The sequence below is a fragment of the Cyrtonyx montezumae genome, unplaced genomic scaffold (genome assembly GCF_038088225.1).
Source record: "Cyrtonyx montezumae isolate F1298 unplaced genomic scaffold, pur_monq_1.0 scaffold_2, whole genome shotgun sequence".
Classification (NCBI taxonomy): Eukaryota; Metazoa; Chordata; class Aves; order Galliformes; family Odontophoridae; genus Cyrtonyx; species Cyrtonyx montezumae.
Window position 1 is genome coordinate 29,216,907 of NW_027071936.1, and position 25,524 is coordinate 29,242,430.

Sequence of the window (25,524 nt, forward strand, 5' to 3'; positions counted from 1 at the left end):
GCAAGACCCTGACTGTGCCACCTGGCTCTCCTCCCAATTCCAGACAGTTTTCCCATGGCAGCATGAATTTTTTATACTTTGCACAGACATCTGGTGGTCAAACTGCTAAAGGCAACTGAGCAGTAATGTAAGCACCCAGAAGGCAAAACAGGCTTGGATTTTGTCTGCATATCAAACAGCAAACCCACAAGCAACCTTTACTTCCTAAATGCTTGACACCGCAGAAACTGCAACATTGAACACTACATGCTAGGGCAAAGCAGGATTCAACCTCTTCCCAGCTGAGAAGAGAGGGAGGGAAATTAGCTGTAGGCAGCGCTCTCAGCTGACACAGCCCCCGAGGGCAGCCACATCTAAAGGCTAATGCTTTATTCTATAATTGGACACAGCTGCAAGCAGTGTGATAAAAGGATTTAACTAGTTTGGGGGCAGCAAAAAGGTCTCTAGCTAGTACAATTCACTGAGCTGACTAAAAGACACTGAAGGGTCTTCATATAAGCGAGTCAACAGAAAGGTGCTAAGCACAATAAAGTTGAAGATGCTCAAGCACAAGTTCTCTAAACCAATGGGAAACTGTCTTCAATTTGCCTTGTCTCATCTCCTCAATACTTCCTTTTCTTCTAGAAGAGCTATCATTTGTTGGCTAATTCCAGAAGAGAGCGGCCGTTTGCCCTTACCTGGGAAACACATGATGACTAACAAAACTTTTCCACTTGCTCTGAAATTCATGTCACTTAGACTGTTTAATGAGACACCTAGGAAATAACTAAGATGCATATAGATGAGCAGGAAAAGCCGCTATACAGTCATTAAACTGACATTAGCTCTGCTGCTAGAACATAAGTGCCAGAACAGAGATGGAAAGGACGAGATAACGTTGCATCACTTTTCTTAAGTGCTTTTCAAGTAGAGCATAAACAGTACTTAGTCACCCAAGTGCTTCAAATAAAAGAAAAAAGCCTATTAAGCTATTAGACAAGGTGGCAAGTTGATTACACTCCCATCACAGGTACTCCCAAGCAAGTTTTCTCTAGAAACATTAAATACGTGTTTATTTCAGATAAAACTTATCTGAGCAGCCTGAAAGACTTCACACTACAGTAAAGCAGTCACTGGCATAGGAAACAGACACGGCACCTATTTGCCTGGTAGTCTGTTTTTCAAGTCATTCAAAAAGACTCTTGTAAAGCAGGATGAGGTCAGGCGGTGACAACAGCAATACTTCAGGAGCACCAAGACTCCCCTGCATCCATTCACTACAAACACACACTCCCCTCGCTGTCCATTAACAACCTCTCACTTATGGCTAACTCTGCCTTCGATGAGTACTAGGTTTTACAGTAGAAATAACCTTGTTCTTCTGAAAGCTGCTATGAGAAGCAAACTACTAAGTGGATTGCTGCACTGCCTGCAGGCACAGTTCTAACAAGGACAGATGCTTCAACAGAGAGGCTTCAACAGCACTGACTGTGACGATCAGACAATTCACCCGTACTATGCTTTGTAATACTCAGTGCTAAAAGGAGTTGAAAACCCCATAATTCTACACTAAACATCCTCTGCACAAGACCAATAACTCCTTTAAAGGAAGCAGAGCTGCTTAACTATTGCAAGCACCCAAACAGTATCTACTTTTTTAAGATAGGACTGATCTGAACACTTTCTCAAGAAAAAAAGGTACTGATTTGGGATAGTATTCTGACAGTTATTAAAGGGTACTTAAAACAACTCTGAAAAATTAATCTCTTCACCCTTGGAAAAATAATATCGCAGACGTAAAATCTACTTCTACTGAATCACAATGCTTCCTGCACCACAGGGGGAACGAGCTTCCCTGAAAACCTGGTTGCCCATGTTGCACAGCATCCATGGCACAGCTCTGCAGTAACAAAACAGAGGTAAGCTCACACTGCATTTCCCAGGATTCACCTGTGAGGCACAGCAGAGCTCGCCCTGGTAAAACCTTGTGAGCAGGAAGCAAACTAAGCCGGTCACCCTGGCAGAACTGCTGAACGATAACTCCAGCCAGGGTTGAAAAACCTCAGTGAGGAAGTTAACCTGGGAACCTTACTAGCAAAAACCTTTCTCCACAAAAGGAAGTCGACTTCAACTCGTTAATAAAACGCACGGGCACCTCACAGTCAGCAGCAGGCAGTTCAATGTACCCTCCCCAGTCAACATAGGACAGCAGTGACAGCTGCCGTTTAAACCAGGTTCAAAGCCATCAACGAAGCTTCCCTCTTGCACTACGCAGCACAGGGAATAACTCGGGTCCGCACACGCAGGTTAAGAGGCAGCGATAAGTTCGTAAGACATCACGGACTCGCGGTTCCCACCGACGCTTCTAGAAGCCCACGAGGCGCCGGTGTCACCGTAGTTCCAGAAGCGGCCGCCAGGTGGCGCTACAACCCCACCCGCATGGCAGCGGGCGCGTGATGCCAAGCCCCGAAACCGTACAAGTGAACCGTCCCAGTCCCAGAAACACAGCACTCAACCTCCTTTTCGAAGCCCCGATGAGCCCACTATAAAGGCTGAAACGCAAGCAATTCGGGCGGAAGCTCGAGCTCCAACGTTTGCCAAACAAGTTAGGTTCTGAGCCCCCAAAACGCGTTACTTAATCTCCTCTATGAGCTGTTAAGAGCCTTTTCACAGCCCTCATTTCTGAGCCGCAAACCCTCCAAGCGAGCCCAGATCTGAGCCCTGAAGAGACAGCCCTTCATCCGAGTTCCCAAGCCCGCAGAGCAGCACAGCGAGCCTACCTCCAAGCACCAAGAAGGCGGCACTCACCCTCCACCGTCGAGGCTCAAAACTGCACGACGCGGTCCGTTCCCGAGCCCCCAGACCCGGCACGGGGAGCAGCTCCGAGACCGCGGGATAGAGCCACGGTTCGGAACCCGCTCCCACCGCACTCACCTCGGCCACCGGGCTCCATCTGCCGCCTCTCCCCGCACCCGAAGGGGCCCCGCGCTGCTGCACCGCTCCTGGAGCTACTGAGGAGCCGGCTCAGGCTGCTGTGAGCTGAGGCCGTTAAGAACGGCCACGTGCGGGCAGAGGCAGCAGGTGTGCCTCATGTCCCTGATGGGCCAGCAGCAACAGCTGCGGGCACAGAGGGGTTTGCGTGCGGTCCCCCTTTACCCCCGTTTGTCCTCCATTTGCTGTTCAAAACCAGGGGGAAACTTGGCCTGTCTTTGTTCAACGGCTCTTCTTTCGCTAGAATACCGTGTGGAGAAAGCATCTCCCACGAGGATCTGGTGAAGGGCGTGAGTGACCCAGGGGGGAAAGCTTCACGCCTCCGATGCAGGAGGTTGTTGAACCAGCTGTTAAAAATGCTGCTTAAAACTTCTTTTGTTTTCCAGAAGCTCTGCTGGACCTCTTTTAGTTGAAACTGGATTTCTTTAAGTTAGCATGCAGTCCTAGTTCAGGGTACAGTAGTAAATACTGCTGCAAGATTCTTCCTTTGGGATTTTAGATAAGTCTCTGTGTGAAAAAGAACGTGTTCCTCTCTCATCTGATGTTGCTGCAATTTTAATTGGAATTGATTTAATCACACCATATTTCACACTGATTCAGATGTCACCTGTAATCCCATCTTTCTCAGAAAATCCTTACAAAGTCAATTTGAAATCAGATATGAGAGAATGGCAGCTGGAGGGATGCAGGGGTCCCCGGCTGTGAATACATGGCAGGGTGAGACACTTCATTCAGCTCCCCAGATTTTCCACTGGTAACACTTTCTGCTTCTTCTGCAAGGTTTTCTCAGCAGCCCTAGCAAACTTCAAAACAATAGGTGCTCCTCTAAAATGCAGTTGCAAAGCTAAAGATTTCACCTTTTTTTTTTTTTTCTTTTCTCCCAAAGGAACACTCAGAAAGCATACAGTCTTCAGAGATCGAAGGATTATTTGCATCATTACTTGCAAAGTCACAGCAGGCATGGGCTCTGCTACTACCTTGTAGTGAATGTTCACAAGCAACGACAAATCTTACAGGTGGACTTTGTACAATAAGGTCCCAAGAAAAACTACTTTACACCTCAGCACTGATGATGCTCAGCAAGGATAATAACAGTTTTTCTTTAAACCAGACTCCTTAGTCATTACTTGCACCATTACTAATATGTTTAGTTTAGGTGCTTTGAAGTGTGTTTGATAAAAGTAAATTATGGATTTAGAAGTAAGCAAGTAGTCTACAAGTAGTATTCAGTATTTGTAAGGTAACTAAACACTTGTGAGGAAATATTCACATTTTGCAGAGTGATTCTGTTTTATTGTTGAGTTTGAAAGGGAACCTCCTCCCAGCATCACAGGCTGCTCTAATTACATGCTGATTTTTCACCTGCATACACCATTTCTTCCATGCATTAAAAAAGAACAAACAAATCAACAATGCTACCAGATCAGCAGGTGAGATCTAACTGTTTATCAGGACACTGTAATCTCTGCTTCCAGAGAACCATGCAATGTAAAGGTATTGGTGCTTCATATCCTAGCAGAGAATAAACAACTTAGAATGATATATTAAATCAGTCTGCAGCAGCAGTGTAATCCAGTAGCCTGGTAAACAGGAACCACAGGCTCCTTTGTTTGATTAGAACGAGTCATGCCATGCCTTGCTACTTCCATTTTCTTCCCCTAGTTAAGACAATATAATAAAAAAGAATTTGACTAAGTTGAACTTAAAAGTCCGTTTTTATTTCCTCCTTTCTGAACAGTGCACACATACCTGTCCATGACAACTCTCTTCTCCTAAAGTCTGTGTGGCAAATGAAAATGCATCTATCACATGTTTGTTTTGTGGCAGAGCAATCTTAGAGCATCTTGGAGGAAGGGAGAGAAGAGCACATGGAAGTGGCAGAGATGGTATCCTGTGATGCCCTGACCAACAGCACTCTGCAGAGGTCCCCTCTAAACTCTTGGGAATCAACTACTCTGTCACCAGTATTGTTCTCTCACATATCATTCAGCAAGTCAACTTGCCCCAGAACACAGACTTGCTATACTCCTTTCAAGATGGAGTTCAGATATGGTACTCTTGACAGGAGCACTCCGGAGTTCCTAGAAGTAATTCAAAAGAAAAATCATCCAGCAGCGAATCTTTTATCTTTCGCCATTTTTCCTTTTAGTGTTGCAGCTTTGTCAATGCCGTATTCAATTTTGCATCCCCTATAAACACGTTTCTAGCAAAGGGCTGGCATATCTTCCTTCACAGTGTCACATACTCAGCTCCACTTGGTCCTTGCTATCCATCTTCAGAGTGAAAACAGCATTGTAGTGCCTCTTTGTTCTATCCTCGTGTGTCCTAGAGAAGAATTTTTGTTACAAACTTCCTAATGATGTTGGACTTACATTCAGGAGGAACTTCCCCAGTGCTGCAATAAGGTCACTGGAAGCACTCAAAAAACAAGACGTGGCTGTACAAGTTCTTTTTGTAGCATGTAACATCTTAAAAACAAAGGCTGAGGCTTCTGTAAATATGCTATTTCAAATCTTTCAAATCTGAGAAAGTGTTACCTGTGCACATGACTGCAGAAGTCCAGGTGAGCTGCGTATGGATATCTGACAAGGGAGTTTTAATTACACTGCTTTTAGCCCATCTTCACCAATGATTCATTCCACTTCCTTAGTGCATCAGGACTATGGAAACATCTGAACAAGTTTAATCTACTCTGAGTAGGGGATTAAGCAAACCACTCAGGAACTTTCAAAATGCATTTACTTTGACTCAGAAAGCACTCAGAAATCAGTTTTAAATAGATTTTATATCCTATTGTCAATGATTTTTATTAGTACCTCTTCCACAAGTCACAGGAACCTGGAAGTGTGTTAAACCTGTTTTCCAGAGAAAGACATGGTGAAGGCAACTGTTTTTCCTCATAAAGAAGCAAAAGCCTCTGCAGAGGGCACTGAAGTCCTTTGAGCCATCTGCACTGATGTTGACTCTGTGGAGTACATGGTATATAAAAACACTCAGTAAAGAAAATTTTATTCTGCATATTCAGCTTTGTTAATTCTAAATTTCAAAAATATTGTCATAGGTTTTGAAGAGATGGAGAGGAAAAGAGCTTTTTTCAAGAAGTTTGGAGATGTACGTATTCCTTCATTTTGTAAGGGATAAAATAACAAAAATAACAAAATCACGAATCAAACCGGAAAAAGAAGCCTCATTATCTTAAAGATTTTATTGCTACATGCTCCCCAATACAACAAACAGGATCAGTAGTGTACACTTTAATGAAAGAGAAAGTAGCTTGGTAGAAAAGAAAGCAAAAAGGTACAGGGATTATCTACACCCACACTGTATATATGTAGAAGATAAAGACAGAGAATTTGACTTCTGGGAAATTTCCAAGTACAAAATACACCCTATTTGTCTGTTTGAGGCTCAAGGATTGTCTGTACAATATACTAAATACTAATTTCTTTGACCTGGCAGAAAGGTAGCAGCAATTCTTTAGAGGTGTCGAGTCAGTACTTCAGTGGGTTAGATTATGCTCATGGCAACGTAAGATGCCCAGTGACCCTATATTCCCTTGAATAGGATTCATCTTCTTAAATTTCATTAACAATAAAAGTCTTCTGACAACAGTTTTCACCCTTACTTCATCCTAGTCATCCAGTGCTTATGCATAATCACCTCAGAAGTTTCTTTCCAGAATTTAACCTTTGGAGTCCTAATCTGGAATCCTACTATTTTATAGTATGTTAGAGGCACACATCCACTGTTCTTTCAAATAGGGCAAGCATGAGGACTTCTTATGGGGAAGCAAAAATTGCACATGAATATTTAATATCCTACTTAGACATTAAAGATGCTTGTAATAAAAAAAATGTCATAAGACTTTTTTATTTTTAAGAATAAGATCAACAATTTCTCTACAGTAGTTTAGTTAGCTTAAATTTCTGTTCTATCCATATGACATAGCATGTACAAGTATCTAGTTACATCTATTTTATCTTGGCAAAAAGGATAGTCAACTGCCCTTACTGTAAATATTTAGTACATAAAATACTATCAAGAATTCAACTTTTAATAAATATCTTTAGTTCTCAATCCTATATACAAGTACTTTACAGCAACACACAGGAGAGAGTGTGATTGTGTGGACTGTGAACAAGATGGTTACGGACATAAATTACTAGTACATCATTGCAGTCAGATGCATTGTGCTTGTGGAGATTTTGAGGTGAACCATGCTGAAAAATAAATATCTCTCACCTTTGAACCAATGCTTCCAGTAGGAAAAAAAACTTCTTTTAAGTCTTGCCACAGCTATTTCTTCTTAGTGCTACCGCTATGATGCTTTTTTAGCTTCATAAAAAACAACTGGATCGTCTGAAAAACACAACTCATTTTTGACCTGTGAATATTACAGTACTTACAGTATATACATGGCTTCCTACACTGGTCTGACCTCTTAGGCAAGAGGAGACTTAAGGGACAGCACTGCAACTCCTAACCAAAGCAATGGCTGCTCAGTGTAGGCTGCAGGTGTCAGTGTTCATTTCACAGGCACGTAAAAGCATTTTTCCAACCTGTGACTGGAATTACACTAAAATGTCTGAACAAACTTTCAGTGGGCAGGTGGCAATAAGTAGACTCATTACTTTAGAACTACGCTTCTTTTTTTTTCCCCCTCTATCTGAAAAGAAAGCATCACATTGTTGATATTAAAAATCAAACAACAAACTCTTTCCTAGTGTCAGTAGATGTAATTCATGTGAAAATGGAACTTAACCTTTTATGACAATGCTATTTAAAAAATTAACTTGTGGAATGTAAATAAGGCAGTACTCAATGGCAGGCACCTAGTAATCGTCCAGAATGTAACATAGGTAAACAGTTGTCTGACAGAACAAAACTCTTAAAAATAATACTGATTTTCTGCAATATACAGTATTTACATAACAGCTGCAAATTTGCTCATACAATATCCATTTATATAGATAAATTAGCAAAACAAGTCTTATTCATTCAGTTGTTCCACTGCAAAAGTATTTTGTATCATGTAAACGTTTGGTACTTCTTGTAGTGGGGCGTTTTCTACATGTGAGTATTTAAAGACAAAAATAATGAGGTGACTACTGAGGTCATGGCCACTTTCCCTGCACTAGAGCTTGACCGATGCCCTCGGCAACTTTTGTGCACTGTTAGGAATATTCTTTGGTGCTTTCCTCCAATGCATTCAAGCTAACCAGATGACACAGTATGGGAGGACGGGAGCAACTAGAAAGTGAACCAGCACTTCTTGTTCTTTGTATTTACAAGGAGAATGAGTTGATGATCTGCAGTGTCCTGCTTGTAGAAAGCAGCATGCACCGTAGTGTCCAGAAGTAAAGAAATGAAACATAAAGCGAACCAAAGCTTCTTTCTGCAACTATTCTCCATGTGGCATTCACATTCATCTTTCCACACTGGAGGACCTTGAAGGCCATCTCCTGTCAATTTGCTTCTCACTCTTCTGCGAGGTTCTTGATGGAGAAGGAGCACCTACTGCGGTGTTATTAGCTGACACCACAGGAACAGCTGCAACCAAACCAAGGTTATTTAGAGGACCAAGACTGCTGCTGTTGGCAGGTGGCTGTTGGAGCAAAGCAAATAGCTTGGAAGTTTTGCTTGCCAGAGGAACTCTCCATTGTGGAAACTCAGCACCTTTGGGCTTCGTGTTTGATGGGGATGCGTGTATATCTGCATCCTCTTCTGTGAAGCGAAGCCTGCCCAGGCCCCTTCTCCCTGGCAGAAACTCTGCATAGTGTGGGATTAAAGGCGTTGGCATCACCAAAGCTCTAGGCAAATCACTTTGATCGAACATCACTTCCTCCTCAGTTTCAGCAGCTTCGGTAAGGAATGGTGGTGGGAGAGTGCTGCTGCGCTTGCTGCAGGACTCACAGCACAGCTTGTTGTAGCCAGGGATGGAACAGTAACGTGCAAGCACTTCCATCTGACAGAAGATTGATTTGTCTCCCATACAGGGCTCATCTGCAAAACAAATGCAATGCTGATTGTAAACCTAGTGAAGAGCACTGAAATACTCTCACAGCACTTCAATGGGCACTAATAATGCCCGTTGCCAAAATGATGGGCTAGTGTGAGATGTTTCATCCATGAAAAAACTCACCAAGCCCAAAAAAATAAACTAGCCTCTTTAAAGAGGCCTCTCTGAAAACAAAAAAAATATTATCGGTTACTTCGAAAATGTTGGCTTCTGTGCAGAACAGTAGCAAAGAGAGGAAAGTCATGTTTGTGGAGGACTACAGACAGCAATTTACAGTGCTAACTCTCCAATACCTGCCCAAAATTTAGCCTGAGGATATTATCTATCAATAAAATTAAAAACAATTAGATCTTCCTTTAAAGAAATCCCAAGCAGCCATTTTGGGTGGTCCTGTGTGGAGCTGGATTCAATGATCCTTGCAGGTCCCTTCCAACTTGAGATATTCTCCAATTCCATGAACTCTCTAAGATGCCTTTTGCATCATCTCTTAAAATAAAGTGTCAGAAACATTTCTTAGTTTTTCTGTGACCCAAACATAAATGGAGAACTGATGGAAAGCTTCTAACGGATAGGTCAAATGTAAGATGCCCTCAGGTCGTGTGAGGCATTCCTTTCAGTCAGCAAAAGAAGACTTCCTATAGAAGTAAAAGTTGTACTTGAGATCTCAGAAACATCAGTCTTTTTCTAAGCATTTGCTGGATACTTGTGTTGCATGGATAGAGATGCAGTCACACTGGTCAAAAAAGGTAGAGAGGAAAGCCTTAACACACAGTTAAGTCAGAAGAATTTTAAGGCCTTTTATACTGAGCTAAGAGCACATCCGTACCCAGACTTCTTCAGTGTGATCCATTACATGAACTCAATGGCAAAGTTCTAAGTTTTAGTGTCACTTGAACTGGGACAAACATTGAGAGTTTCTAGCACTCAAGAGTTGGTGGCAATATTGAGTATTTACGGTTTTAATCTTGAATCTGTTGTACTAACCATACCACCTAAATCAGATGCAAAGGATTTAACAGCAGCCCTAAATCAGATGAAGAAAATACGAACATTTAACACTTCTCAGGACAGAAAAACAGCAATGAGGAAAAATAAATTGCTTGATGCATCCAGTAATTACTCAAATACTTTAGGGAGAGACTAGCAGGACGTTTCCATTAACAGAATTTTCCTAAGATATCACAGTTTATTTGAAGTGGTACTGATGGGCTTTACTGAAAACAGAAATATGCAAAACCATAATATAAATGGCCAAAAGCTAACTCTGACCATGGAGAGTATCTGTTCCATGTGTCTTCCGTTCATAGTCAGCAATTATTCAGTCAACATTTCAATGAGCAACAGATGGCATGTAATGCCACTTATTAAGCTCTGAAAGTAAATTAGCTTTCTGTACTATTTTCTCACTAGTATAGATGTTGTCTTACCACATGTCAACAGTATATTAGGTAACTAAGTTTTCCTTTTTTAAAATATTAACTGTAGTCCAACCCCTCAATCACTATAGATGAGTCTAATTGCACTGAATTCAGTAAAATTACACACTTGCATCAGTGGGCATGTGGGACGCTGTTTATAAATAGCAAATTATATGACTTCAGCACATAATATAAAATTATTCCTTGCTGGTAATCCTGATGTGATTCCTTGGATAGATGTTTATTGGTTCTTGACAAACCTAGAGTTAAATCTGCAGTTTTGCCTGAGAATGTATGTAGTCCATGAAGGCACTCTAAGACTATTTTCAGCAGGAATTAGCATGGGAAATTCAAGGGCTACATTCATAATTCATCTAAACTAGAAAAGCTAATATTGAAACACAAATCTTTGCATCATATATAGAGTAATAATTACACTTCCATGTAAATGAGATCATCCAATCTGGAAAATTATGACAGTTGTCTTATTAACATGCTCTGATTTACATCTATATATAAGCGAAAGCAAATATTATGACCTAAAGTAACAAATAAACCTAAAAAGGAAAGTACCAAATAATTATTTTTGCCATTCCACAGTGGCAGTGCATTTTATTTTGTCCTGTTCTCTAACAGCTTGTTTTTCTGGTACTGATTTGCAATAGTTTTGATTTTGTGACTTAAACAATAGTGCAAAGATTTGGTTTTGTACTTATCTACTTCCAGTAGGTTCCATAAGTACAATCTTGGAGCTATATACTCACGTAATCCCTTTTTTTTATTTTTTAGGTTAATTCTGCACAACCTAGTCAACAATTTCCTATTCAGTACGGGAGTGCTCATATCCTTCTGCTGATGTTCACGGTAAAAATTCTCCTTCTCACAATTTGTTACTTGCTTCATGGTAACTAAGAGTAGAAGACACAAGAAAGTGTATCGGTTCCCTAGCGAATCTTTAGAAGGTGAAACTAGTAGAAAATAATTTAAATTGACTCAAAAATTTCACATTACATTTTAGAAGTGACACAGTTCTTATAAAAAGGATCACTGTAATTGTACATCCAGTGGGAAGATGGGTGAGAGCACCCCACTGATAAATCTTGCTTTGAGCTGGAATCTGGTATTCAGGCACTAAAATTTAAAACAACAGGTGGATATTTCTGCATATTTCTGCAAGTACCACAAAATCAGTTTTTTGTAATCTCCACTGAGGCTTACGATGGAAGAAGTGGTGGCTCTTCTCCTGTATGCAGACATGTTTTTCTCATGAAAAGGAAGACAAAGGTTAGTGTGCCACATACCACAAAAAGAATCACCTTAACTGAGGAAAATTTTCATCACAGTCCATTTAGATTGAATTCTCAGCAATTTTGCATTTATACAATAATCATTTGTCAAAAACATCTGATGTAGACAAATGTTTTGCTATGTCTAATGCCCTGAAAATCAAAATAGTAATCAAAGCTTAAAATATAAAAAAACTTAAAAATAAAGAATTAATATACTTTCTATGCATAAAAGGCTTACCTACACAAATATTACAGAATAATATCCATATTTTAGCTATATTCCCCCCAAACATAGAGTGTGGTAGAAACCACATTAGAAGAGGGTGGTGAAAAACACAGACTATTTGGTCTGAAAGAATACTGTCAGCTACTTAGTGCAGAGGCGGAAAATGCTTGGTAAAAGCTACAGCCCAAATTCCTGAGCAGAATAGAGAGGTTTGCACTCAAAGAGTCTGGTACAGTGTGTCTGAAGAGCAGAACCCACAAGGTACCCTGTGGTTTTGTCAAAGATGTGAGGGATTTGGCTGGATGCAGCTGCCTGGGCACTTATAGTTAGCAGCATTTTTATAAAGACTAGGCTGTGCTGTAGGTTTGCTGCAGCAAGGCCAGATGGATCAGTGCACTTCCTTGGCCATTCATTATTTTTTTTTAAAGCTGCTCCAAGGTGTACTATGTCCTCTTTCTTTAGAGTGTGAATCCAGCATTTCAGAACCCTGTTAGGCAGCTACAGTACTCTAGATGTGACTACACAAATCCTTCAGTGAGTCAAGTAAGATGGGGTGTGTATTAAGCAGCTAAAACTGAAAAATAGAATGAGTATTAACCAATGTGATTCAAGGGCATTGGCAGAGGGTCTGTACAAGGTCATCTATTACTTATTTCCCATATTAGCAGATCCTAAGTCTTACAGGTCAGTGGCATTTGGTTCTGAGTATGACTGTGAAAGAGACAGAGTAAGACCGTGTGATGCCTAATTTTGAAAGGCTGGAATTTAATACTGGCCATTAAAGAAAATCTTAGCTGATGTTTAAAGCAAAGACTCTTAAAGCTAATGCTTAAAGCACAAGATCAAATCTATCTGAATTGCTTTGTGAAGATGTAGCCCTTATTTATTTTAGCTTTGAAAATGTTTGTATCACCAGCGAAAAATCGGTCCACAATGAATAAATAATTTTAAATCTGGTACCTCTTTATCAAGTCACAGATAGTGATTTGCTCCCACCTAGTGGATACACAATTTCCTAACAGTTCACTGCTCCTAGAATAATTTTCTCCTGAGTCCTTTCACTGGCAACAGCAGAATACAAGTAAGAACAAACCGTAGACTTTCACTAGACTTGTAGCAAGCAGTTACATTCAGTCTGTAGGAAAACATGCTGCACTTTCTAAGTACTCTTTTTTTCAAGCAGCCAGTGGTCAGAATATTAGGACTATTGTGAGGGATTTTAGAAAACAAACCCAAAATCTAATGAAGTTAACAGCTCAAAGGAATAAAGACCTTTTTGTTGTTGTTGTTCATAAAAAGATTAAAAAACTGTTCCAAAAATACTATGAAAATAATGTAATGAGACTCCCAGGAATCTTATTAATATCCTATGGCTCAATTTTTTTTTGTATTTGCATTTCTTTAATTGGCTTCATGCTGGGATCTAGAGGTCAAGTAGGGTCTACTTGGGACCGACCTACATCTCCAGCACAAATTTCTGCAAATACAACTTAGGCTAACATGTCCAACCCTCCTGTTTCAGCATGTTTACAACAGAGGGCCTCAAATGTGTGAGAAACACTGATCACTCTCAGTTTGAATATTAACGTGCTGGGCTGAAAATCAGGGCACTAGTAGCTGGAATAAAGCAGAGGGATCATCAATGAATGGTATGTTTTCTAGCATGCAAGAAGTAAGGTTGTGTGGTTGACACCTAACAGCATAGTATCTTTAAAACACAGTACTGTACAAATATGGCATATATACACTAGCTGATCATAAGCAGAGGCTCTGACTTGTCTTAGAAACCAGTACGCATCAACACAGTAGGTTCACCAGGTAGAACTAAAACTTCAGGAAGGATTAAACACATTGTATTATTTTACATCAGAGTTGACTCAAGTATGAAATCTAAGTCTCTAACCCCGGAACCATACTATGCACAGTGCTGAGAGAGGAACAGTTACCCTCATTTGCTGCAGTCTGTTTCCTTACCATTACAGGGAGGTTGTTTACAAACCCTCACTGATTCTGGCTTTTCTCCATCGCAGTGGTCACCAGCACGGCATATGATCTGCCGGGTCTCGGTTCCCTCCCCACAGGTCACAGAACACTATGAAACAGACAGAAGACAATTCAGGGTATTTCACAGCAATCTGCAATATTTGACATGTCTAAAATAGCTCAGGGCTGGTTTTCACATCAGGCTATACATTCCAGCAGTTTGTTTTGAGAGCAGGCTTTAGTGAAGGCTGACACTATGGAAAAATATGTAAAGAAAGAGGATGGCATTTTCATCAGTCCTTGCTTTCTGCAATGTTAAATTTATTATTAGAGTATACTATGAATTTTTCCTCTTAGTCTTCCTACAGCTTACTCCTTGGCAGTGTAACAGAAAGAAGATAAAAAAAAGACATGGAATTCTAACTCAGCGTTCACTGAGTTAGCTGTAGCATTTGTTCCTAAGACACCATAGGAATATTAACACTTGCAGAAGAAAGACAGAAAGACAGAAAAAGAGAGGAGAGAGAAAGAGAGAGAGAGAGAAAGAGAGAAAAAGAGAGGAGAGAGAAAGAGAGAGAAAGAGAGAAAGAGACAAAGAAAGAGAGAGAAAGAAAGAGAGAGAAAGAAAGAGAGAGAGAAAGAAAGAGAGAGAAAGAAAGAGAGAAAGAAAGAAAGAGAGAGAGAAAGCTATCATCAGAACTGGGAAATGAAAATTTGGAAAGTTGAAAAAAAAACAAAACAAAATGCCCATTTTTGTTTTTTCCAGGATTGTGCATTTGACACTGTGGGTATTTTCAGTGTTTGTTTCTAGAGAATTTGGCAGTGCTATAAGAAGCACATGAGCCTCGAAGGCATTATCTACTGCTGATTTTCACATTTTGGAGATCTCCTGCCAATACAGGCAGGAACTTTCACCACAGGCACAGCTCCAACCCTGGAGGTGTGAGGTGCAAAGGTATATTATTCACTCATGACTGCTGCTTGCCTACCTCAGACCAGGGCCCAGCTTTCCACAGTGCAGGGCATGGTACTCGGTTGCATGGCCTGCGACTCTCAGGGCGATCCCCACTGCAGTACTTGAAATGGACAGAGCGGTTTGTGCCATCGTGAAGGGGCTGAATGCAACGCACAGTGCGGATCTGGTAGCCTGAATTCCCACAGGTTTTTGTGCAGTATTCCCACTCATCTGCTGCCCACCTTAAAAGTAAAAAAGGAATAAAATGCTATCACAACTTTTACCATTGTCCAAACTGCTGTCAGTTCAGGCAGCTCTTAGCATATTGTTTATTGTTGCTTTTTTAGAGGGCTGGGTGGGGCATGGGTAGAGGCGATGAAAACACTCAGCAAGATCTTACACAGGTAAAAAAAAAAAAAATAATGCATAATTGTTACACAGGATCTCTAATCTAGAAAGCTATAAGCATCCTACCAAATTGGGTTTGGGCTCATTTTCACCCGTACAAGGAGAAATCAATTGTATTCTTAAGTAAGAGCAACTTACAGAGGCCGTGTACATTCCTGAAGATTGCACATTCTACGAATGGGCTTTGGCTTTTTGCTGGCTTCACAGAAGCTGCGATGAACCATTTTGTTATCACTTTTCCTGCGGCACCCATATTTGGTATATTGGAATCCTGCGAATTTTTCAGAAAAATTAGCAAAAACAGACCCTTGTTAGAATTTTTTTTGTTTAATTATAACTTTCAATTGCTATTAAATGGTTTTACATGACAGATATTTACAAGGTATTAAAACATGCTCACAATTTGTTCCATTGTCAGTTATAATACAGTTATTATGCCTACTGTGGTAGGTTTATAAGGCCAGAAGGGACTCCTAAGACCTTTTAACCTCTGCACTGCACACACACGTGGTATAGAGTGAGCAGAAATTACTTCCTTAACATCAAGCAGCAGGTCGCTTACTAACCAGGGAATGAACTCAAGTCCCAGGTCACATTTTAGCATTATTGCTACCCAAACTAATTACCTGCTCAACTGTTCTACATAAGAGTTAGTTAATTAGAAATTTACATTACCCATTATTTGCATAGGAATAACATACTGTAAGCAAAGTGAATGGTCAGTAGCAAAAAATGTCTGAGTGTATACTTCCAAAGTGACCTTGGGTACTGAATTTAACAGCAAAAAGGACTGGAAGTGTGACACTTTTGAATAAGCAGACACTTAAGATATTTTAAGCTTGGGCACCCAAAATAACAAGTTGCTTCTAAAATGGAAGCCCAAGATTTCTAAAGCATTCACTTCCCCCACCTTTTACTCTTCCACTTCTGGTAATTTGTTATTTAATACTAGAGGGTGCTACATCATCTGTTTACCTCCACCACAGGGTTTGGAGCACTGTGACCAACTTTTCAATGCCCACTCAAAAGTGTCTATTTCCTCCTGTAGGACGTTGTTGCTGTTGATAGTTGGTACTGAATCCTCGTGAATGATGTATTTGTAAGTCAGGCTAGATCTTGTGTCATTCTCCCGAGGAATGATCTATTAATAATCAAATGCAAACAGTGGTAGAAAACCAGAGCTATTATTTATTCTGCTGCAGAGTGAAGAACCTAGAGCCTCTTAAGGAAACATGCAAAATGCTGGTTAACAAATTGAGAAAAAAAGGTTTTCTTTTTTATCTTCACAGCTGTAACTAACAATATTAAGATCAACAGAGCTGTTTAAAATGAGATGCCTTTCTAAGGCTAGTGTTATAAGCTGTCCAAGTAGGACACCATTATCTAGGGTAGAAAATGATGCTGTGGCCCAGTGATCTACTTGGCAAGAGAGCAAATAGTGTTTGACATGTAATGTCTGTTTTTGTCCAAAGTGTCTCACTGGTATCCGAGCACACAGTATTGGCACATTACTGCTGCATGAACAAGCAGCATTTTACCAAGGAGAGTACCAGCTAGTGAGAAAAGGGCTTCAGCCTGTCAGCTGTCTCATCTGCACTCTTTCTGAAAGGTATTACACAGCAAGGTCTAATCTTGGCACAATCTTCACGCTGGCCATGTACTTCTGTAAAAGACAAAACCACTGTGTTCCCATTGCTTGACATACAACCTACCAGGACAACCACTGCATCATGCAAAGGCCCATCAGTGTGCAGAGTTTCTATGTCGTCTTCTATGTTGTATTCCCACTCCACGCCCAGGTCGATGAAAGATCGCGATCTGGCCTCCTCCCCTTTTCCATTCAGAATATAGTGTCCTGTAGCCTGGTTCTTAATTGCTGAAAGGATTGAAAAAGGTGACAGTCGTGCCTCTCATCATGTCATCTGCAATCATGGGGGCTTATGTGAAACTTGACAGGCTTTACAGAAAGCCACTTTATGGCTTATTGATTTTATGAACAAGCCCCATTAGCAAGTGCTGTAGAAGCATTTGCTCAGAAAAAGGCCATCCAAGGCCATCTCATGTAGCCTCCGAATTCCAGTCTGACGATAGATGCATTTGCATATCTGATTCAATTTTGCACTCCTTAACCATATGAATTAGGTACAGAAAGTACCTCTTCACAAGTAATATGCATGCTTTCCATATTGGCTTAGTTCCCAAGAAGAATAGGTAGTAGCAAGAAACTCAGGTCAAATCTTCATAGCCTCCTGTCCTCCTTCTTTGCATAAGTGACACACTTTTTCCACACTTTAGTATCTTTGGCACATGTATGTATGTGCCAGATGCTAAAATCAATAAGCAAAAAGTGAATGCATTCCAACCCTTGGGAAACTGCCTGGAGTTCCTGCAACACATTTTGAAAATCATGTAGTGTTGGGGTTGGATTACAAGCCAATAAATTAGAAATCTACAGAGGGACTCTCATTTTTATTTTTGTACATCTTTTTCTACATCACCATAGAACACGATTAAAAATATGTCAACATCTTACATGCTCCTATTATTATAGCAATCAAAATGCATGACTTTTGCAGTGTACCTAGTTAGAAACGTGATGAAACCACTTACTACCAAAAGAAAGCCATTCTCCCAGGGGTACTATCACATTGTGCTTGGTCCAAATTGAAGTTCTCAAACCTCAAAAGCCAAGAGTTTTTCTCTCTGACATTATCACAGCCTAAACTATTTCCTCCCTTTTGTTTTTTTTTAACTTCCTTTTTCTATTCTTACTTATTTTTCGGTAGTAGATTTAACTCTGTCTGAAGAGTTTACAATTCAAACACTACCCAAGCACATAAAGAACTGATTAAATGTACATCAAAACCTATGGAAGATCTCACCCCTCCAGTGTAATTTAAAAATCCCTTAAGCATTAGAAAATGCTAAGTAGCAAGATACAAACTCATATAACAACAGCAATATGCAGCAAATAAGATTATTAAAGATACTGAATTGAAGATACTGAATTCCTATAATAGAATGCATCTTTTACCTTGGCAGTGTCATTTAAGTAAGAGTGATGAGAGCCTCTTATTAGTAAACATGCAAGTTGAGATCAATCTAATACTTTGAGGAATTCAGGTGAGAAGTGAATTTGACTGCTAAACTTACACCGTCAGTTTGTAACATGCAATTCTGAATGCAAAAATTCATCTTTACTACTTTAGTTTGGTTCTCATTTCTCAGGTTCTTCTGCATGACTGCCCCATGCTTTTCATCATGCCTCAAAGACAAACCTGAGGGAGGAACTTACCAAGAAAATGAGGAGAAGCCTCGTCTTCTTGGATAAACACATGTCGAGCACCAGGAGGGATGTCAAACATCTTAAGGTACCCTTTGGCATGTGTCAATGGAGAAAGCAGAGGAGGAAATAAAAAGTAATAGCCATGGTTAGGAGCGCTCTACATTATCCAGCTTCTACTTGCAGAAGAGGGCATCCACCAACTGAGAAGCAATGTCAGAAATAAACTGATCAAATAGCTTTGTAACATATTTGACAGGGCCTCCTTGTGTTTTACCTCTTTCCAGGAGTAAAGAGAAATCAGTTACAAATCTATTTGTCTCTTCATTAGCTATACTGCTACTGGCCACATTAATAAACAATTCAGGCAAAAATATATGTTTCCAATGTTTCTGAGTATACAAGGGAGAAAAACGATTCTTCCTGATTATTTTTTTCCAAATCACCCATCAGCTAGGCTGCAGGATTTGAGTTTACTTACTGTACTGATACACATCTCTTCAGTGTGTCTGTTTACTTTTGAGACATCAATGATACTGAAGAAAGGTGGATATAGGAGATTGTATTGTCACTACACATAAGGAAAGGCTTGTTTACATGGATGTTAGTCCAAACAATTTAAAACTACAAATGTAAAATGCATTAATTCAAGTATTACTCCTGAAACAAAAGGGCTGAATTTATTCTTAACTCTACAGTTAAGAATAAAAAGCTGTTCTCAAAGATGACAATTCCTATTTTGAATTTCAATTATTTATCAGTCTAAATAATTAGTGTAGTGTTCAGTTTGTAGTACTGTTATTTAGGAAGACAAAAATCCATCTTGAGAACCTGTCAGCAGTCACTTCTATTGCAAGTTTTAAAGAAGAGCTTCAGAAGCACTGAAGTGAATCTTATTAATTTGATGTAAGGATGCAAAACTCTGAGAGCACAGCACTTGCATATTTCTGTATTTTCCTTTTAACGCCTGCATATTTAGTCATGACAAATCTCCTTGGATCCATTTTTAAAGAACGAAGAGCAACATACACGTAATGTCATGGACTTGGCTGATGAGAGTCTGCAAAAACAGCATTTGATGATCTTTTTACTGACCATCTTTTGAACATATGAAACACAAAGCTTTTGCCTGATTTGGTGTTATGTGTCAGTGCCTTTTTGGAGATGAGAACTGCAGCAAGAACTCTCCAGTTGCCATGGATGCCTCTTTCTGCAAGCACTTGAACTTACCCAGAGTGTTTTTAGACTCCTTTGTTTCAGAAAGGGAAATATTGCGAGCTCCTTTGGGCAATGTAAATGCTCCTCTTGTCTTCCCTTAAATAGAATGTCTATAATTAGTGTTATGGGAGCCAGGTCTCGTTATTTCATTGACTACACTGTCAGCCAGATGGTCTTAACAAATATAAAGTATAATTTACAATGTTGTATAATGTACAAATGCACTTAAAGCAGCATTAGACACATCTAGCAAATTTTAATAGTCAATGAAAGTTAGACCAGTGAAAATTCAGTAGATGATTTTAAGTTGGATACTTGCAGATTTCATTTTCCAGAAACTTGAATTCTTTTTGGCACCTCTTGCTTAAATGCTTTCCTGTTGGAAGAGGTCAATTAGTCTTTTTAATGACTAGACTGCCACAAATACTGTAAAACAATAAACATTTCATAAACACTTTCATTAACATTTGGAAGTGACAGATTCATAGCAGTACTTCTTGAACTATATTTCTAGTATTCTCCATCACTTAGAACAGTAGTGGCTTCCAGAGATACTGAGAACACTGTGAAAACACCCAGTAATGTGCTGTCACCCCATAATACAATGCAGTTACTCAGTGGCTCCCTGGGGAAAAATACTGAGCCAGAATATGATGGGGTTAGTACTGTATTTTGGCCTCTGCCGACCTCTCATTTGCCCTTTTATCATCTATGGAGTAAGCCACACCACGAGCTTAGGTTGTACATCAACTGCAAGCTGTAAACTGTAAACCACTGCTACAGAATACAGAAACCAGATGCACCAGAAAAAAACTCTTACTGGATTGGATCCAGAATTGTGACATGAATATTCCTGCTGCCCCCAAAAATACAGTCTCTCTTTTTTGAGTTTAAAGAAATATACTTAGAAGGCTGAGCACTAATTTCTGCTGATTACAGGTTTTTTTTTCGTTTGTTTGTTTTCAGAAGAGCACAGCAACTACCAGCTCAAGAAACACATAGGCCGAATTCAAGTCTTAATCCCATTACTCCCCACATCACAATAATTATGGCATAATTTCATGTCTAATCCACCAGTTGCTTTCATTTCTTTAAGAAAGGTTCTCTAATGACTCTTACAGCTACAAGCAGTAAACTTCTCCAGTTGGTTTATAATCAGTTTTTAGCAGAATATTTTACATATTTCATTACCATTTGCACATTAACTTTATCTCTGTCCAAGTTTAGTTCAGTTACTCCCTTAGTGTCCAAACGTAGTTACTGATGCTGCAATAAAGCTTGCTTCATGGCAGCAATTACAGTTTCTAAACTGTTAATGCAGATATTCACGTTACGTGTCCCTAAGCCTTTCTCCACTCTATCTCAAAACATTTAGTTCTATCAAACTGATATTCCTGAAATACCAGTCATACAGAAGGTGTATATCCCTGAGTAGCTTCCCCAAACTGAAATAAAAACAATAAAATAGAGTCTTAAAATACACAATATTCATAATAAAAACATATATACAAGACTATACTGCCCTGGCTTAACAAATAACTGAAAAGATAGAAATTTCTGATAAGTCCAAGGGGTCTTAAATTATTACTGATTAAGAGAAGTGTTACTGAGTACCCCAGTCCAGTCTGAAAACTTTAACCAGGTTAATTCTATCATACGTTTTACTGGATGCAATTTGCACAACTTAAGAGAAATGAGAGTTTCTGCCAAAATATTTCGGTCTTTGTTTCAGAATGAAGTTGAATTTATTTTTCATTTATTTGACTACAAGGCTATAATTTGTGACACGACTGATTTGACATGGGGATCCACATGTTCATAAGAAAAGAAGTGCAGACTTCACTTACAACTCGAGTTCTGGCTTGAGAAGAAAAACCTATGAAAAGTTTAAACTTCAAAGGGAGGAAAAATATGTTTTCTAGTCCTCCTACAGAAAAAGGCACATTATACTTAGCATCAGGCAAAGCACCTCAATTTCTTCTGAATGTCACTGTTGGACAACAGTTCATTTTTTTGGTATAATTCAGTGTTTAGCACAAACACTGACTGCAGGCTTCAACATTTATGAAGAACTAAACATACTTTGCCTGGGGAGTATTTCTAGATACACTGTACAAATCAAGCTTTCTTCTAATAGACTTCTTCAAAAGACTGAAACATTACAGTGTTTTAAGGGATTTCATTTCTTTATCAAGCACTGAACTATTTTGGCACATCAAGTTAAAATGTTTATTTTGCTACCTTGAAGTAAGCTACATTTCTGATCAAACAAAAACAATAGGCATGACAGAAACACCAGAGATAACAGAAACTATATCCCAATGCATGAAAATGGTATTCCTACCAAGCTTTTTGGGAGTGCGGGTAAAGGTTCCTTTCACAGTCCTGCAATGGGAATTATCTCCACCACAGACACCACATTTATCTTCAGCCTTATTGGAACCAATTTCCTTGTCACAACCCACTTTCTGTAGAATGAAGGGCAAAAAGAAACACGTCTTTACCACAGGCTGTAAGGTTTAGTTGTAGAGGGAAGCAATCTCAAAATCAATGCATAGAGGAAATTACCACCCAACACATCTATTCCATTTCAACACAAATTACTTGAAAGACTGCTGCTGGGTAATGGTTGCCAGGTGAAAAACAGGAATTGATTCTCAGATTATATTCACTGTATGTCAAGAATAGGAAAGATGGAAAAGACAGAAAAATAGACACAATTCCTTTCAAACGTAAAATTAAGTGGAAAAATGGCAAATGAAATTATCAGTTGAAGAAAAATAAAGCATTTCCAGGGAATGGTCCTGTGTCACTGCTCTAATTTAATATAATTCTGAAGTAATTACAAGGAGTATGATGCTGCAAATATTTCAAAGCATCTACAAAGTCTATCTCTGCCCTATTTACAGAGTTTTTCTAATTGCTGCTACACAGTTATTTAACACAGCACAATCCAAACTCAGCAATGACCTTGGGAATCTGTCACTCACCACACATTCTCCACGAACACAAATGCTGTAGGGATCTTTATAGGAACAGCGAGTCCCATCATGTGCCAATTGTTTCATATAAGCAACATCTCCTGTTTCTTTAGATTGGCAGTACAGGTGGCATCTCTTATTAGCTGCGTAGCAAGGAAACAGAAGTAACTGCATTAAGTCAAAAGCAATCCAGACAAGCTTCAGAAAGCCATCTCACTAAAGGCATAAAGAGAATATTACAAAGATAGAAAGGACCTTAGGCAGACAGCTAGGGGGGAAAAACAATTAATTTGCTGTTGTATCAATTATGGGCCTATCACTATAACAGATACTCTCACAAAAATCAGTTTGCTTCCAAAGAAGCTCCTAGAACTGGGTTCCTCGCTATTTTTCGAGTAGCTTTCAGTTTGATTCTATTGCAACAGTGCTGAGCTTAGGAAATCGTATCACATGAAAGAACAGAGAATTTGGATCTTCAAATCTCTTTAGCCTTTTTGGGAAGAACCAGGTGAACAAATATTTCCTTATCACTACCTGAATCTGACCCTACAGCCATATATATGAAGAGTTTCAAAGGAGATGCATAAGGAAAAAAATACCAGCAGCTCAGAGCAGCTCTGAAACCCATTTCAATGAGCAGTGAATTTTTATGCTTGAAACTGTCCTTTTTAATCAAGATAGCTGCTGGGTTATATTAGGAGTGAAGAGTCAGGCTCAGGTAGACAGACCTATCTAAGAGTGGGAAAATACTAGAAAGGACTTTTCAAGCAGCACCATTAGAAACACAGTATTCCAGCTTCCAGTGCAATTTCCTAGCAGCAGTCCTCATCAAGCATTAACACTCTGTGCTCATATGGAGGAACAGTTGTATGGGAGAGAGGGCAAGAAGAATCCTTTAGGATCTGAGCAGCGGCGTTCCATGCTTGGCACCAACAGCAGAGCCAGCACTTCACAGTGCACTGTTAAAATACATTAACTGCTATGAGCACACACCAGCTATTCCATCAGGAGCTGAGAGCCTCTATGCCTCTTGCTACATCCTGTTCTCACTAGGAAGACAATGACAGTTAGAAGAAGCCAGCTGGGCTAGGGTTGGGGCAATTACAACCATCTCACACTGCAGCTGCTCCTTTTTCCTGGGCCATCCTGTTCTGCTTTTTAATCACACCTACACTTGTTCTCAGACTGTAGTCTCTACATGGCAAACATCTGGAACAAGACTCCCATAAGGTTTGTAAGATTCCAGCACTGACTTGTAATAAATGCAAATAACAGAACTTACAGTCGGGGTGTTCATATGGCAGCCAGTGGTGTTTGCTGCTCTGATACTCAAAGTGGGAATTGCGTTGCTGACATTGCTGTGCTCTGAAGTCCTCAAAGTGCTTCGGACACTCTTCAGTATTGCAGAGTTGAAACTCAAAATTGACACCAGCACAATCTTCACCTCCATTAATTGGCCTATGAAAAGTAAACATTCAAGAGATTATAAAACCCACAAGGCTTTGATCGATTTTGCCAACAGTTAATTTACAACTGGAGATCATCTAATAGTTATCCCAAAGCTTGTTGAGCTTGCATTCTATGTTCTCTTCACTCTCTTTCACATTAGTTAATTTCTTCATAGGATGTTTTTCCATAGGCTTTCCTCTAGAAATTGCTGGATTTGCTAAAAATGATCCTGGCTCCTTGCAAAAGGTGATGTTTCAAGGGGCTGGAACATGACGTGAATTTTAGGAGACTCCATCTCAAAACATAAATGCCATTTCAGCTGACATCTGCAATTATAACCAGTTGACTGAAACTACCACCAAGGCAGAAGACCTACATTGGATTGTTGCACTGGCGCGTTCGGAAGCGAACTCCAGTTCCACAGGTTCGTGAGCAGGAGCCAAATTTTGTCCATGGTCCCCAGTTGCCATCCTGCTTCAGCTGGTTAGCATTCTTCCACATGCAGTGACCTTTATAGCACCACTGAGAGAAAATGGTCATGGAAAACAGAGGAGAGCAGAAACAAAATAAAACCAAACATACAATCTCAGTAAATTTAAAAGTGCATAGAGGTGAACTCATGGAGCAAAGAAGATCTGTGTACTCTGGGCCTAGGAGTGCCCAATCCCTCTCATTCATGGCTGTCTATTCCATGGATAAGCAGCAGTGCCACATCTGAGCACATTTCCTTCCGTGGACAGAAACATGAAGATCAGCGTGTTCTAATGTTCTTTTGACTTCATTTTAGTAATACTTTGTCTCACTTGGAACCTAGTTCCTACCCTTTTTTAAAGAATTTTTTATGTTTTGACTTCTGTAACACAGCAGGCTAGTCATTAGTCAGCGAGTTTTTTGTCTACTGGCTAGGGCATTTCCAGACATTATAAGTGGCTCTCCTGTATCTCAAAATACATGGAATTTTTTAAATAAACATTTGCTCAAATATAATTGTATAATCAAAAATGAATTAGCAGTGGGACATTCTCTAATGGGGATGTTAAAAGACAAAATTAAAGAGCTAGTCCTAAGCTTACACAAACATTTAGCCACAGGATGTCTGGACCACAAGTACTAAGAAGAGTTTGGGGCTATGCACTCCCATCCTACAGTGATCTCATCATCTGCTAGCATGGATTCTAACTGATACTTTAAGGATACTTTGCAGATGAGAGAATAATATTAAAAAAACCAAAAAACTTAACAAAAAAGCCACACAGGAAGATGAGAGTGCCTTACATTTCACCTACGATTTTAACACCCTTACCCTCAAAAATTTAGCAACTTGC

The 25,524-nt window shown here is 39.7% G+C and overlaps 1 protein-coding gene across 1 annotated transcript in view; it reads right to left on the minus strand.

Annotated features, from left to right (window-relative positions):
- Positions 1-6,419: 6,419 nt before the first annotated feature.
- Positions 6,420-25,524, minus strand: part of ADAMTS3 (ADAM metallopeptidase with thrombospondin type 1 motif 3) — a 128,831-nt gene continuing 109,726 nt past the window's right edge. The window contains exons 12-22 of the mRNA XM_065736757.1: positions 24,576-24,721; positions 24,033-24,208; positions 22,760-22,893; positions 22,114-22,237; positions 18,564-18,644; positions 16,981-17,144; positions 16,244-16,409; positions 15,407-15,539; positions 14,895-15,102; positions 13,897-14,014; positions 6,420-8,973 (exon numbers count right to left, since the gene is read on the minus strand). Coding sequence (XP_065592829.1) covers positions 8,396-8,973; positions 13,897-14,014; positions 14,895-15,102; positions 15,407-15,539; positions 16,244-16,409; positions 16,981-17,144; positions 18,564-18,644; positions 22,114-22,237; positions 22,760-22,893; positions 24,033-24,208; positions 24,576-24,721 — 2,028 coding nt within the window. The 3' untranslated portion in view covers positions 6,420-8,395. The remainder of the gene's footprint in view (positions 8,974-13,896; positions 14,015-14,894; positions 15,103-15,406; positions 15,540-16,243; positions 16,410-16,980; positions 17,145-18,563; positions 18,645-22,113; positions 22,238-22,759; positions 22,894-24,032; positions 24,209-24,575; positions 24,722-25,524) is intronic.